The 13,697-nt window shown below is 39.7% G+C and overlaps 2 protein-coding genes across 2 annotated transcripts in view; one reads left to right on the plus strand and one right to left on the minus strand.

Moving 5' to 3' along the window:
• Positions 1-13,697, plus strand: part of TG (thyroglobulin) — a 371,783-nt gene that overhangs the window by 249,891 nt on the left and 108,195 nt on the right. The gene's annotated exons all lie outside the window — the stretch shown is intronic.
• Positions 1-13,697, minus strand: part of SLA (Src like adaptor) — a 58,438-nt gene that overhangs the window by 22,337 nt on the left and 22,404 nt on the right. The window contains exon 3 of the mRNA XM_027845503.1: positions 854-953. Within this exon, the coding sequence (XP_027701304.1) occupies positions 854-953 (100 nt within the window). The remainder of the gene's footprint in view (positions 1-853; positions 954-13,697) is intronic.

The following is a 13,697-nucleotide window of genomic DNA, read 5'->3' on the forward strand; positions in this document are numbered from 1 at the left end:
CATGTTGCTAGGAAATGACGGGGCATAATCATAATAGATGTCTATGAGGTGCTTTCCATTTTGCCAAGGGCTTCATAAACATGATCTAATTTAATCTTCACAGCCTTGTAAGGTAGGTGCTACAGGTATTATTATTCTTCACAATTTACAGGATCAGAGAGTTCAATAACTTGCTAATCGTCATGGACTAGTGAGTATCTGAGGCAGGATTTAATCCCAGATCTTCCTGATTCCTAATCTAGCACTCTCTCCATTATGTGACACTGCTCCTCACCTCCATTACCATAGAACCATAGCTTCCTAGAGTTGAAAGAAACCTTGAAGATGATCAAATGCAAACCATCAGCCAATCAATCAACAGGCCCTGGTTGGGTACATCGTAGTGAAGATTCTTTCAGGGACATAGGTTGGAGTAGATGGCTGCTGAAGCTTCTTCCTACTCTGAAATTTCTGTGATTCTGTGATATTGCCAAAGTCAGATGCGTTTTTCTCTTTTCACCAATAGTGTTGAGCTGTTTAGTTAAATGGGAAGCTCAGCCAATGGCTTTGTTTTCTCCCCATAGTTTAATCATTTTATTTTATTTTAGCCTAAAGAAGGGTGGCATGGTATTGGAGAAAGAAGGCTGAATTTTGATCCAGGAACCCTGGATTCATATCTCAGTCAGTTCTGACACTCAGTAGCCATGTGGCTATGAACAACTCACCGCTATGTGCTTCATCTGTGTAATGGAGATCATGCTCATTTTATGGGCAAGCTCAGAGGGCTGCTGTGAGAAGTTATTTATGCTTTAAAGTGCTTTAGGAATGGCAGTTATTTTCAGAGTACCTGGTGGTTCCTGCGAAGGAAACTTACTCTGAAATTACACGTAGTTTCTCTCCTCGGCGGAATATAGGTGGGCTGATGTCAGGAGATGGATAATCACACAGAACAGCAAGGAAGTCGTTGTCTAGTCCTAGGGGAAAACAAAAGTTGTTTTTAAGAGGCTCATCTAACCATTCATTCAATTCAACAAATCTCTATTACTAGTGTTCTATGTATTAGGTACTAGGGGATATACAAAATTGAGATGTCACAGTACAGTCTGAACCAATCTAATCCAGTAATAATTTATTAGCTTCTTACTGTATCAGAGGTTCTGTGCAAGGAGTTGGGGATCCAAAGACAAAAAAAATGAAACAAAATAAACAATTTTAAAAACTCCTGCATGCATGGAGCCACTATATGAGACATAGTCCCTGCCCTTAAGAAGCTTACATCCACCAAGAGAATGGCATGAAATAGCCTTGGTAAATGAGATTCTACAACTGACCACATCTTTACAGTCACAGAATGACCTGAAAGATTCAGAGAATACAAGAGTTTCTTGATATTGACTTAAAAAACAACAACATTCTAATCAATAGAGCAAGACAAAGCCTGAAAGGTTTTTCTTTAAGAAGATGTGTCCTACCTATAGTAGGATCAGATAAGATTCCTTGATAGGTGCAATACCAGAGACAATTTATTCTGACATTCTATGATCCTGTCTTATCACTGAGCAGTGGAAATTGCACAGATCTCCTTTGAGCATCCCACTTGTGTTTAATCATATAAGTTCTCTAGAAGCCCACCCCCAAGCCTAGCCTGAATTCCAACTCCTACAAATTCAGTAATTTCTCTTGTCCAGTGTTCTTCACAAATGAAGAAAGCTGTATAGCACCCTCCTTGCAATGATACTGTGTTTTGTGTGTAGTCGCTCCTCTCAGCAGAGTGGAATTTGAAAATTAAGCATTAAGTATTATACTTTGGAGCTGCCTTCACACACACACACACACACACACACACACACACACACTGAATTTTTCCACCAGGCAAGGCATAGAAATCCCAGTATATTAGAAAGGTGCTCTCTGTGGCCTTTTCAAATTAATTTCCCAAGATGGAGGGACTATGGAATATGCACGTCCCCAAGGGCCGGTTCCTTCCTTTTATAAAAGATGGCTTTCGTGGTGTCCACACTTTAGAATCATCGTCTACATCAAGCCAACCCAATCAAGAAAAAACAAAATAGTTTTGGAATTTGTAGAAGAGGATTCTGCTGCTAAGGGGTCTAAGGAGTCAGATCTAGCTGTACACCTCTGAGCAAGTCATTTTACCTCTCTGGGTTTAGTCCTCTTATCAGCAAAGTGGGAGTGGGGTGGGGTTACACTCAGGTGATTTCTAAGCCACATTCCAACTTGAAAATCCCATGACTCTATGATTCTAAGGGAGTAATGGAAAAGCATCATGAGGTAGGTTTATAGAACTTAAAGCTAGAAGGAACTTTAAAGATTACATAATCTTATCTCTGTATTTTACAGATAAGGTAACTGGGGCACAGAAAGGTAAAGGGACTTGTTTTTCATCACATAGGCAACAGGGAGCAAATCCAGGGCTTGAATTCAGGTTCTTTGACTTCAGATCCCCAGCTGTTTCCAACACACTCAGATTCTTTTTTTTTATTTGGGGAGAATTGCTGTCCTTTGTAGAGTAACTATTGATTCTTGAAGTTTTGAGAATTAGTAAAAATTGGCATATAGATAGATTAACTCACATCATTCATTTTAAAACAATTATGTTATTCTGAATAAGAATACCAAATAACAGCTCCAGTTTCACATCTCCAACTGCCTACTGGACATATCCAACTGGGTATTTCATAGATACCTTAAATTCAACATGTACAAAACTGAATAATCTTTTCTCCCAAACCCTTCCCCCTTCCTAACTTACCTATTCCTCTTTAGGGTACCAACATCTTCCTAGACACCTAGGCTCAAACCTAGGTGTCATTTTCAACTCTTTACTCTCTTACTGTCACTCCCATGTCCAATCTGTTGCCAAAACCTATTGATTTTTATCTTTGTAACATCTTTCCCATATATCCCTTTCTCTCCTCTGACACTGTCACCACCCTGGTGCAGCCGTCATCACAACACACACGGACTATTACAATAGCCCATTGGTTGATCTGCTGCCACAAGTCTCTCCCCACCCCAATCCATGCTGAAAATGCTCTCCTGTCTCATGTCTACCTCATCTTAGATAGATAGATAGATAGATAGATAGATAAGATAGATTATAATATTATAAATACATACATATATTATATATTACATAAATTCATGGGAGATAGCCAATGAAGATGTCCAGAGACAGGAGGTGGGAATGTCTTGTGTAAGCAACAGCAAGGAGTCCAGTTTCACTGGATCACAGAGTACACAGTTGTGTTTAAGGTGTAAGAAGATTAGAAAAGTGTTGGTGGGTAAGGAGTGGGAAGAAAGATTATGAAAGACCTTGAAGGACAAAGAATGATATGTATATTTGATCCTGGAGGTGACAAGCAGCCACTGGAATTTATTGATTGGAGGTATGTGTGGCGTGGTCAGTCCTGAGCTTACTAGTTGTATGGCCCTGGCCAAATCCTTTCACCCTGTTTGCCTCAGTTTCCTCATCTATAAAATGAGCTGGAGAAGGAAATGGCATATCACTCCAGTACCTTTGCTAAGAAAACCCTAAATGGGGTCACAAAGAAACAACAGAAAAACAACAAACCACAGTTAAGAAAAGACTTGACCAGCTCAATCTGTATTATGGAGTCAGTTTGTACCTGGTCCAAGGCTCTTTTAAATTTAAGTAACCATGGCATTTTTAAGAGATTTGCCAGGAAGAATAAATATTTTTAATCAAAAGTTCCATCACTATGAAATTGTGAATCTCACTGGAAAAAAAAAAAACAACAACAAAATGATAGATTGAAGAGGAAGCTTTGAGAGAGAGGTGGGCGTTTTTTAAAGCCAGAGAATTGATATGTGTGACAATAATAGAAACTTTATATAGGATGTATTCCCACACACTTGGGGTTAAACACCAGATTTAAGATTACTACACTGAAAAATTAAAATAGTTCAGGCTCGAAACTGCTTGAACCTCAATTTCTAACATAAGCACGTCCCCCAACCTTGCAGGACATCCAAAGTATCTGTAAGCTTGGATGGGTGACAAAACTAATTCAAACATTTCATCCTGAGTTAAGGAATTATAAAAAGGTTCCCTATTCATTATCTAGTCAAATAAAAAACTTGGAGACAAATGCATTGAAATTATATGAAGAAGTGTTCTATTTCAGCTTAATTAAGCTCAGCAAATATTTATTAAGTGCTTACTGTGTGCAGGAGTACATATGGCCTAACTCAGTGTCAAAGCTGATAAATATGCCAACAAAGGGAAAAGATGAAGACAATACATGAATCAGAGTTCTGACTACACTGTTGGGAAGGATAAGACTATGTTGGCCTGTATTAGACCAGCTGTCATTTTAACATTTGATTAATTACAAAACCTTGGTCTCTGCTCAGAAATCCGACAAAGAAAATTTAAAAAACACTTGTAGAAATTCAGGCCCTTCATTTCCCACTGGCATTTATGGCTTCACTGAATGTGAAGCATCTAAGCTCAACTGATCTGGGCAATAACATCATAAACTGGAATTTAATTAATCAATGAATTTGCTAATTCTGACATCCCATGATTTCACGATATAGCCCAATGGCCACAGTAACATGTATAATTTTTTAACAATAGATTTCAAGGTCTAGATCAATCAATAGGGATTTAAGTGCCTACCATGTGTGAGATACTATATCAGGTGCCACAGACCAAAAATGCTCTCTAGCCAAATAATTCTGAGGAACACTGATTTAGTGGAAAGAACACTAGTCTAGAAGTTAAAGCAGCTAGGTGGTGCAGCGGATAGAGCCCCAGACATAGAGTCAGGAGGACCTGGGTTCAAATCTGGTCTCAGACATTCACTAACTAAGTGACCCTGGTTAAGTCTCTTCACCTTGTTTGCCTCAGTTTCCTCATCTGTAAAATGAGCTGGAGAAGGAAATGGCAAACCACTCCAGTATCTTTGCCCCCCCCCCAAAAAAACCCTGAAATGGGGTCATGAAGATCAGACACAACTGAAAACAACTAGAAGTCAAAAGACTTGGATTCAACTTCTATTCTAGTGCAGCTCTTCTACTTAACTGACTGTGACCTTGGACAACTCACTGTCCCTTTCTGAACCTCACTTTCTCCACCTGTGAAATAAAAGAATTTAACTAGATGATCAGCCATGATCAGACACACACCCTAGGGTTTAACACAGCCTATTTCCAAAGGAGATGATAGCTTAGAAGGGATAGGAAACTGTCAATAATGGAATTCTGAAGATAATATGAGAAACAAGTCCACAGAGGAGGAAATGGGGAAATTTTCTTAAAAGATCAATGTAGATCACAGGAAATTCATTGATCAAATTATATTTTTAAAAGACATGCACAGAACAGGGAACAGAAAGTACAAAAGGGACCTATATCAGGAGTGCAACAAAAGGAGTGTTTGGGAGAGGGACGTTAAAGCTATGTTGAGGGAGCGAGAAGAGTCAAAGAGGGGAAAGAACCAATTCTCCAGCAGGAGGGTGATGATAACTGATAAAGGAGGCAAAGATGTGTCACTTAATTTTGCTTCTGTTTCTTCTACCAAGAATAACCAGTTTCCTCATCTTAAAATGGGAGGGACTCTAAGCTCTCTCTCACCTCTAAAGTTATGGTGTTTGGACTGGAATGTCAAGAACTAAAATGTTTAATAAGGAGCGGATGCCCAAGAGACTAAGAAGGGTGGTATTTAGGAAGCATGTTGCCTTTAGTGAATCCAAGTCACTTAGCCATGAAGAGCTGCATCCTGTGGTTCTGACAGAATTGACTGATGAGATTGCTCAGCCATCACACTAGTAGCAGACTTTGAAAGACTGAAGGGAAAGAGAGGGACCAGAGAATTGTAAGAAAAAAAAAAGGAAGAGAATCTGGTCGGCAAACGGAAGACCAGCGCAGCTGACTAATTCCCAGCAAAATTCTCAGACATATAATGTTGCTTTCTGACAAAAGAGGAAGTAGTGATCACAAAGAACCAACATAGCTAACTTAATTTCCTTTTCTGGCAGGGTTATCAGAATGAAATATCAGGGACATTCTATAGGTATAGGTTAGCTAGATATTAGCAAACAACTTGACAGTCTCTCTCTGTGGAAAAGATGCAGAAATATTAGTTAGAGAGCTAACAGATTAGATGTATTTGAAACTAGTTCAATAGATCCAAAGAATAATCATTAATGGTACAATGACAACTTGGAAAAAAAGGTATTTAGTGGAGTTTTCTAGGCCATGAAGGGTCTTAGTGATGAGAGGGTGATGCAATCATAGATTTAGAACTGGAAGTGATGTTAGAAGTCATTAGGTCCTGGTCTCTCATTTTGCAAATGAGGAAACTAAGACCCAGGAAGATTAAGTCATATGACCATGGTCAGATAGCTTATGGGGGTCTCAGGTGAAATTTGAACTCAGGTTTTCCCAACATCAAGTTCAACTCTCTGACTTACAAATCCTGTTGCTTTTATCAGGGGCATGCATAAGGGTATTAGTTGGCACATTTGTCAAATTTGATATAAAACTTGGAAGGATGACAATTTGTTAATTATATGACAGAGTTAGTAGCCCAAAAGATCTTGACAGGCTGGACGACTGTATCATTTGTAATAAGAAGAATTTATTAATCTTCTAATAATAACAAGAATTTTGAATAGGGATAAATGTAAAGCCTAGTTATCGTTGAGTCATTTCATTCATGGTCGACTTTCATGATCCTATTTGTGGTTTTCTTGGCAAAGATACTGGAGTGGTTTGCCATTTCCTTCTCCAACTCATTTTACATGTGAGAAAATGAGGCAAACAGGCTTAAGTGACTTACCAGGGTCACACAGCTAGCATGTGTCTGAGGCTAGATTTGAACTCAGGTCCTCCTGACTCCAGGTCTAGCAGTCTATCCACTGCATCACCTGTGTAAAGTCTTATTCAGGGGGAAGATAGGTGGCGCAGTGGATAGAGCACTGGCCCTGAAGTCAGGAGGACTGAGTTCAAATCCTGTCTCAGACCAAACACTTGACACTTAATAGCTGTGTGATTCTGGGCAAGTCACTTAACCCCAATTGCCTAAAAATTTTTTAAAAAAATTTAAAAAATAAAACAAAGTCTTATTCAGGTTCAAAAAAATCAACCTCATAACTTTAAGAGGGAGAAGTATGGCTAGTCCTTTGCAATGCTCCGATGCTCTGAAATTCTATAGAACATTCTACGTCCTAAGGTGCTTTCCAGCTCTAACAGTCTGTAGTCAGTGTTTTCATATTCTGTCTTCTTAGGCTCCAAGATCTAAGGCTTCAGCAGCTATAAGGAGCAATCTGGTCTAATCCCTTTATTTTACAGATGAGGAATCTGGGGCTCAGGGGGTTTTCATGGACTCTCCGAAGATCCCACAGATCCCACAGATAAGAAACATCAGATTGACTAACTCCAGAGCCACGACACTGTGGTTTTATTCAATTCAATCCAATTCAATTTAAGAAACATTTATAATTTATAGTCATATCAAATTAAATGAAATGAAACATTTAATATACTGAAAAGATTATTGCCTTTGCAATTAGAGGCCCTGGATTTGCCTAGCTCTGTTAATTACTTCTCCAAATCACTTTACCTCTGGGCCTCAGTTTCCTCATAGTTTCCTCATTGGACATAGATGAAGGAAGGATGGGGTGGGGTGGAAAGCATTTATTATGTGCCAGGCACTGTGCTAAGTACTTTATAGATATTATGTCATTTGATTCTCACAACAGCCCTGGAAGGTTGGTGCTGTTGTTATCCCCATTTCACAGACAAGGAAATTGAGTCAGACAGAGGTTAAGTGACTTGTACAGGGTTATACTGCTAGGAAGGATATCTGAGGTTGAATCAGAACCCAGGTGTTACTGCCTCTAAGCACAACTCTCTATGCATTGAGTCACCTAGCTGCCTCTGGATGATCTCTAAGATCTCTTGCAACTCTCTCTATGACCCAGAGTGACCCTCTACATTATTCCCTAAAGCAGTTCTTGACTTCCTGGATCTGTAGACACCTTAGTGACATAAACTTTAAAAGACCTAGGTGAGTTTGTAACATCTCTTCCCAAACTTATTACCTAATAGCAAATCCCATCTGCCTCCAACTGAAAACGAAAAATAAAATGTCTTTCCTGCTGAGAACTTTAGTTCACAAATGGGACCATTGGAACAGATCTGTGTCTAGGCATGAGGAAGACTGAATTAAAAGAGGAACGAGATGAGGGGAGCCACAAACGTCACACATGAAAGCATAATACCCCACAGTTTTGTGCTTTTTTTTAACTCCCTCTTAAATACATGGTAATAGTTACTTTTCAAACATTGCAAACTTTACGCTAAAACCAGCACCAACCATGACTGACTGAGCAAGTCCAAGCAAGTCTGGGAAATGACATAAGGTGTGGTCAGTGCAGCTGGCTATCAATGACGGCAACTAATGATTTTCTCTTTTGATTTTTGCCCCTCCCTAACACTTTCCCAAGTCCAAAACTTCTTGTTGAGTTATTGGTGCATAAAGGGCTTACTGCCATTCCCTATCTTTAACACTATTTTTAGACACATTAAGATTGTACTCATGATACATTGAAAGATAGGCAGATTTGCAATAATGAGTCACACTGAAGGCATCCCTTGAGAGGATTGGTGAACTGCTAATTGAGTATGATATTCTAGCATTAGAAAGGCTAATGGGACATTGTGTGGCAGAAAGCATAGATATGGCACCTAGTGGGTTAGAAGTCATCATTTCCTTATGCTTGCCATGAGTCCAGGCTAGCTATGATGAACTTTTGGATGGTAGGTAAGGAGAAAGCTGACATTAAGCAATGTTACAATGATATCTGAGTTTGGGTATTTATCTGAAGAATCTACCAAAGAAAACTGAGGCTTCCTCTCTCCTTCTCAAATACTCATGTATATATTTACCTGTCTATATTTTGTATCCACCTAGTAGAATGCCAACAACTTGAAGACAGGAGTGATTTTATAGATCCCAACCCCTTAATGCTCTAATAGATGGCCTGTGTGAATTTTTGTGGCTGGAAAAAAATTATCTACCAGTGGCCAATCATCTGATTATGGACAAACTGTACTGAAATGAGCTAGGCTTGGCCTGTATTCCAGGCGTTTTTGTTTGTTTGTTGTATGTTGATGGGAACTGTCAGAACTATGTGTTGCTGGCAAAGACTTCAAATCCTATGATCACCTCCTTACCTCAATGAGGCATCAGGATTTGGATAAAGAGTTAGCATCAAGGGAGTTAAAGCAAAAAGACATCTTAGATATCACCTAATTCAGCCCCCATCATTTTATAGGTGAAGGAGATCATTGAGACTCAGTGAAGTTGTGACTTTTCCAAAGACACTCAGGTAGCAAATAGTAGAGCCAGGAATAGAGCCAAGTTCTATAACACCAGATCCAATGTTCTGCCCCAATTATCCCTGGAAGTTAAGCCTGCAGGAAGAATTCTTAGAAACACTCAGGTCATTGAGAGCCATAAGCTCCTAGCTTGGGAGCTATGTTGCTCATACAAGCTGAAGACGCAGCTGGAGCAGAACATTCTTATCTGCCATTCTATATATGGCTTCTCTGCTGATTATCTTCCACAAGAGCCTTTTTTAACCCTTCAGCTCCCAGACTGAAGAAATAACAACCACCAGAGCTAGCAGAAAAACCTCACTGAATCAAGCATTTCTTCACCTCACAAGGGACCTTAAAGAGCATCTAATTAAATACCCTTCCTTTGCAGAGGAGAACATTGAGGCTCAAGTTATATAGTATGATTGTGGGCCAACAACCTCCTCTCTCTGAGTATCTGATTCTTATGGGTAAGGTGAAGAAGTCGGACCCCTTTGTTTCTAAGATCTCATTTAGCTCTAAACAATAACTCACATTTCAAAAGCACTGAAAAGATTACAAAGCACTTTGCCCAAAACCATACTGTAAAAGAAGTAGTTGAAGTACAATTACCATCATTTTACAGATGACAAAGCTGAGGCCCAGATATATTAAGTGTCTTAGCAAGGGTCACAGGCACTAGCAAGTGTAGGAGTCAAGATCTGAACCCAGATCTATTGACTGCTGATTCACCCTATTTTCTCTAATTTAAGAATAAAAAATAGGAACCCTAAGAATAAGAAATCTTACCATAAGAAACAAGAAAGAAGCTAGATGGCACAATAGATAGAATACTAAGCCTAGAGTCAGGAAGATTCATCTTCCTGAGTTCAAATCTGGCCTCAGACACTTTCTAGTTGTGTGACCCTGGGCAAATCACTTAACCCTGTTTGCCTCAGTTCCTCATCTGCAAAATGAGCCAGAGAAGGAAATGGCAAGCAGTGCTCCATTATCTTTGCCAAGAAGACCCCCATTGGGGTCACAGAGTCGAACATGACTGCAATGACTCAACAAGAAGAATAAGAAGTCTTACCATAAGAAAGAAACAAGAAACCATAATTATGACTTAAATGAAAAGCAATTGGCATCAAATAAAATATCGGAGGTTGACTTAGTTGAAACTAGACAAATGAGTAAGCATTGGTAATATTAGACAGCAGGAGTAAGGACAGATCATTCCATGAAAGCCTTCACAGACCAAGCATTTGCATTATGCAGATCTGGAAGTTACATCTCAAGAGGATGTAACTCCTTGAGGGGAGGGACTTTTACTATGTCTTTATTCAAGGATGTCTTAGAGAAAAGAGGAAATAAATATCATGAAATGTGAGGAGACTTTAATGATAAAAGTTATAAAGTAGTGTACTAGATACAACTTCCTGCCTACTCCAGTTAACTGAGGGGCCAATGGGGTTTAGATGGAAGGGGGAAAACACTTTTTATCTGAGGGGACCCTTCCCCTACTGCTTTAAGGTTGACACGATGGTGGAAAAAAGAAACCACATTGGGGGCTATTTGCATCTTCAAAAAACAAACGCAAAGGCAGATTGGCACTGGTGTCTTCCTGAGATGTGCTCATGCATGCTAGCCCCTTTGTCCCCTTTTAAGAAGAGGCCTTTCTGTTACTTGGCAACATCACAGCTTGCAAAAGTGAGGAGTATATGTATAGAAAGACCACCTTAAGAATACAGTGAAAAGATCACTAAAGATCTGTGTTTGAATCCTAGCTTTGAAACTTACTGTTACCTTAGCTCAAGTCACTTCCCTTGTAGGCCACAGTTTCCTCATTAGTAAAATGAAGGGGTGAGACTTGATGGTATCCAAGAACCTTTCTGGTTCCACTATGCTAAGATCTATTAGAGTCCATCATTTTCTAAAAGCCCCATGAGGATTTGAGTCCTTGTGCTGCTATTAACTAGCTATGTGACCTTGAGTAAGTCACCTTAGTTCTAGGAGCCTCAAATATCTGCAATATTTGCACTACCTTCCTTATGGGGTTTTGTGAGAGTCCAATTAAATATGCTTTTTATCCATTATGGTTTATATAAATGGGAGTTGTTTCTATGATACTCATTATTATTATAAGAGTAAATGAGCCTGGCCTACTCTGCTGATGAAAAGTTGTGTGTCTATTTCTGAGTATGATGGGAAATATTGGTACATTGAGTATAGGAGAAATAAGGGCAGTGTTTGCAGTTATTCAACCAACAAGTAATGGTAAAGCACTTACTTTTTGCCAGACATTATGTTATGCTAAGGATACAAAGAAAAAGAAAAAAAAACCAGCTGCTGTACTCAAGGAGCTTACATTCTAATGGGAAAGACAACATATACATAAATCAGTACCTACAAGGTAAATACAGAGTAAATGGCAGGCAGCCTTAGAGAAGGCACCAGCTGATGAGAAAACAAAGTAATTAAAATGCATTTTCTGATTATGCCTATAAAAAAGGCTGTGAAGAGTCATTTTGTGAGTACTCTTGATGATGTAAGATTGAGACTCTGATTTCACTAAAGTATCTCCCCAGAGACAGACATCAGTTGATCCCACAAAAGGACCTGGCAGTCCATCCCACATGGGAGACTACTCTGCACTTTGTTACAGTTGATAAATATCCAGAGTGCAGACTCAGCTGTGTCTATTCATGTGATTGAATCATCTTTGTTCTTTGATTTCCCCCTCCAACCTCCCCAGCTCTGTAAGGGGTTTTGCTGCTTCAGTAAAGAGAGAAGTCCCTAAGAGCTACCCTAGATCCAGGGTATTTGCATCTGCCTGTGTTTTTGTCTGAGCGTTTCTCTGAAGGAACGTGTGTGTGCTTCTGTGCATACAAAGGAAAAGCAGTTGGTATCAAATGTAATATCAGATGTCGACTCCATTGAAACTAAATGAGTTTTCAAAAGAGAACCTAGCCCAATTCCAGTGAAGGGTGGGAGAAGTGAAAGAGAGAGCATTATATCTTTCCTCTCCCTTCCTCTGATGCAGAGAAGATGACTGCTTGGGATGGACCAAGTTCAAGTTCATGGAGAAATGCATCACTGCCTTCTGGCTGGGATAAATTAGCCTATTGGTTAGGGGTTTTCTTTGTTAACACAACCAAGAATTCCTGGTAGATAAGCTCTGGATCTGGTAACATTTGAAAGCAACAGAGGCCAACCAGACTCATGATGAATATATCCAAAGGCAGGTAAGGGAAAGAATCAAATGGACTGGGAGTTTAGATACTGGTGCCTTTAGTGTCAAAACCACAAATTAGTAAAGTGACTTTTGGAAAATCAAGTCCCCTTTCTGCATCTTGGCCTCCTTATCTCTAAAATGAGAGGTTTAAAAGGATCGAATATGTTCTGATGTCCTTTCTAGCCCTGTGAATCATTCTGCTCTTCTCAGTTTTGTAAAAGTTCCAGAATGGACAAGATTACATGGAGTTTGAGGGCCAGCAGATTACAAAATCTACTGGAAAGAACACATGAGGAAAGAGAAACAGCAGATCTACATTACTTCAGTGATTCATTCCATTGACATTTTTTGAGCAATTGCTATTTTCAAGGCCCCATATTATGTGTTGTAGGGAAATAGAAGGGTAAAGACTAGGTCCCTGACCTCAGGGAGCTTGTAGTCTAGGTGAAGACAAATATATAAACAACTTTAACATAAGGCAGAATGTGACCCATGGGGCGAAAATACTCTCTGTTGCTGCTGCCACATTATATGGTCATTGATAAATCATTCAACTACTCTGGACCTTAACTTCCCTAGTTACCAAATGAAGATAATGTTACTTTTAGAGGATCCTGGGAAGATAGAGGAGTAGGTCAGAAAACTTTTGGCTCTCCAAATTTTCTCTACAAAACAAACAAACAAACAAAACAAAACAAAACAAAAAAAAAACCATCACCTCTGAGCAGAAGAAATAAACATAGGGTAAAGCAGTTGTCCTCCTAAGACAATTTGAGAAGACCCTAGGAAAGACTGAACCTCTAGGGGTGGAGGGTTGGCCTGAGTGAAGTGCAAACACCTTCAGGCTGACTCTTCAGAATCCATAAACAACAAGTCCTGGGGGCAGCTGCTATGGCCACTTGCAGGAGATCAGAGTCCCTGGTTTCAGTTCCAGGGCAGAGGGGGCAGTTGTAGTTTGCAGCCACTGGAGGGATCACAGGAGCAAGATCATTTGTGGGACAGTGTGGCTGGGGGCCCTAGCTGTGGCTTAGGAGTGGGGAGGAGAGCCCAAGGTTGGGCCCAAAGACAAGCCTCAGAAAATAACAATAAAAGGACCTGAGGTTTGGGGCATCAGTCTCCATACTTTGGGACT

This window comes from Vombatus ursinus, unplaced genomic scaffold, assembly GCF_900497805.2.
Source record: "Vombatus ursinus unplaced genomic scaffold, bare-nosed wombat genome assembly UNPS02014973.1, whole genome shotgun sequence".
NCBI lineage: Eukaryota > Metazoa > Chordata > Mammalia > Diprotodontia > Vombatidae > Vombatus > Vombatus ursinus.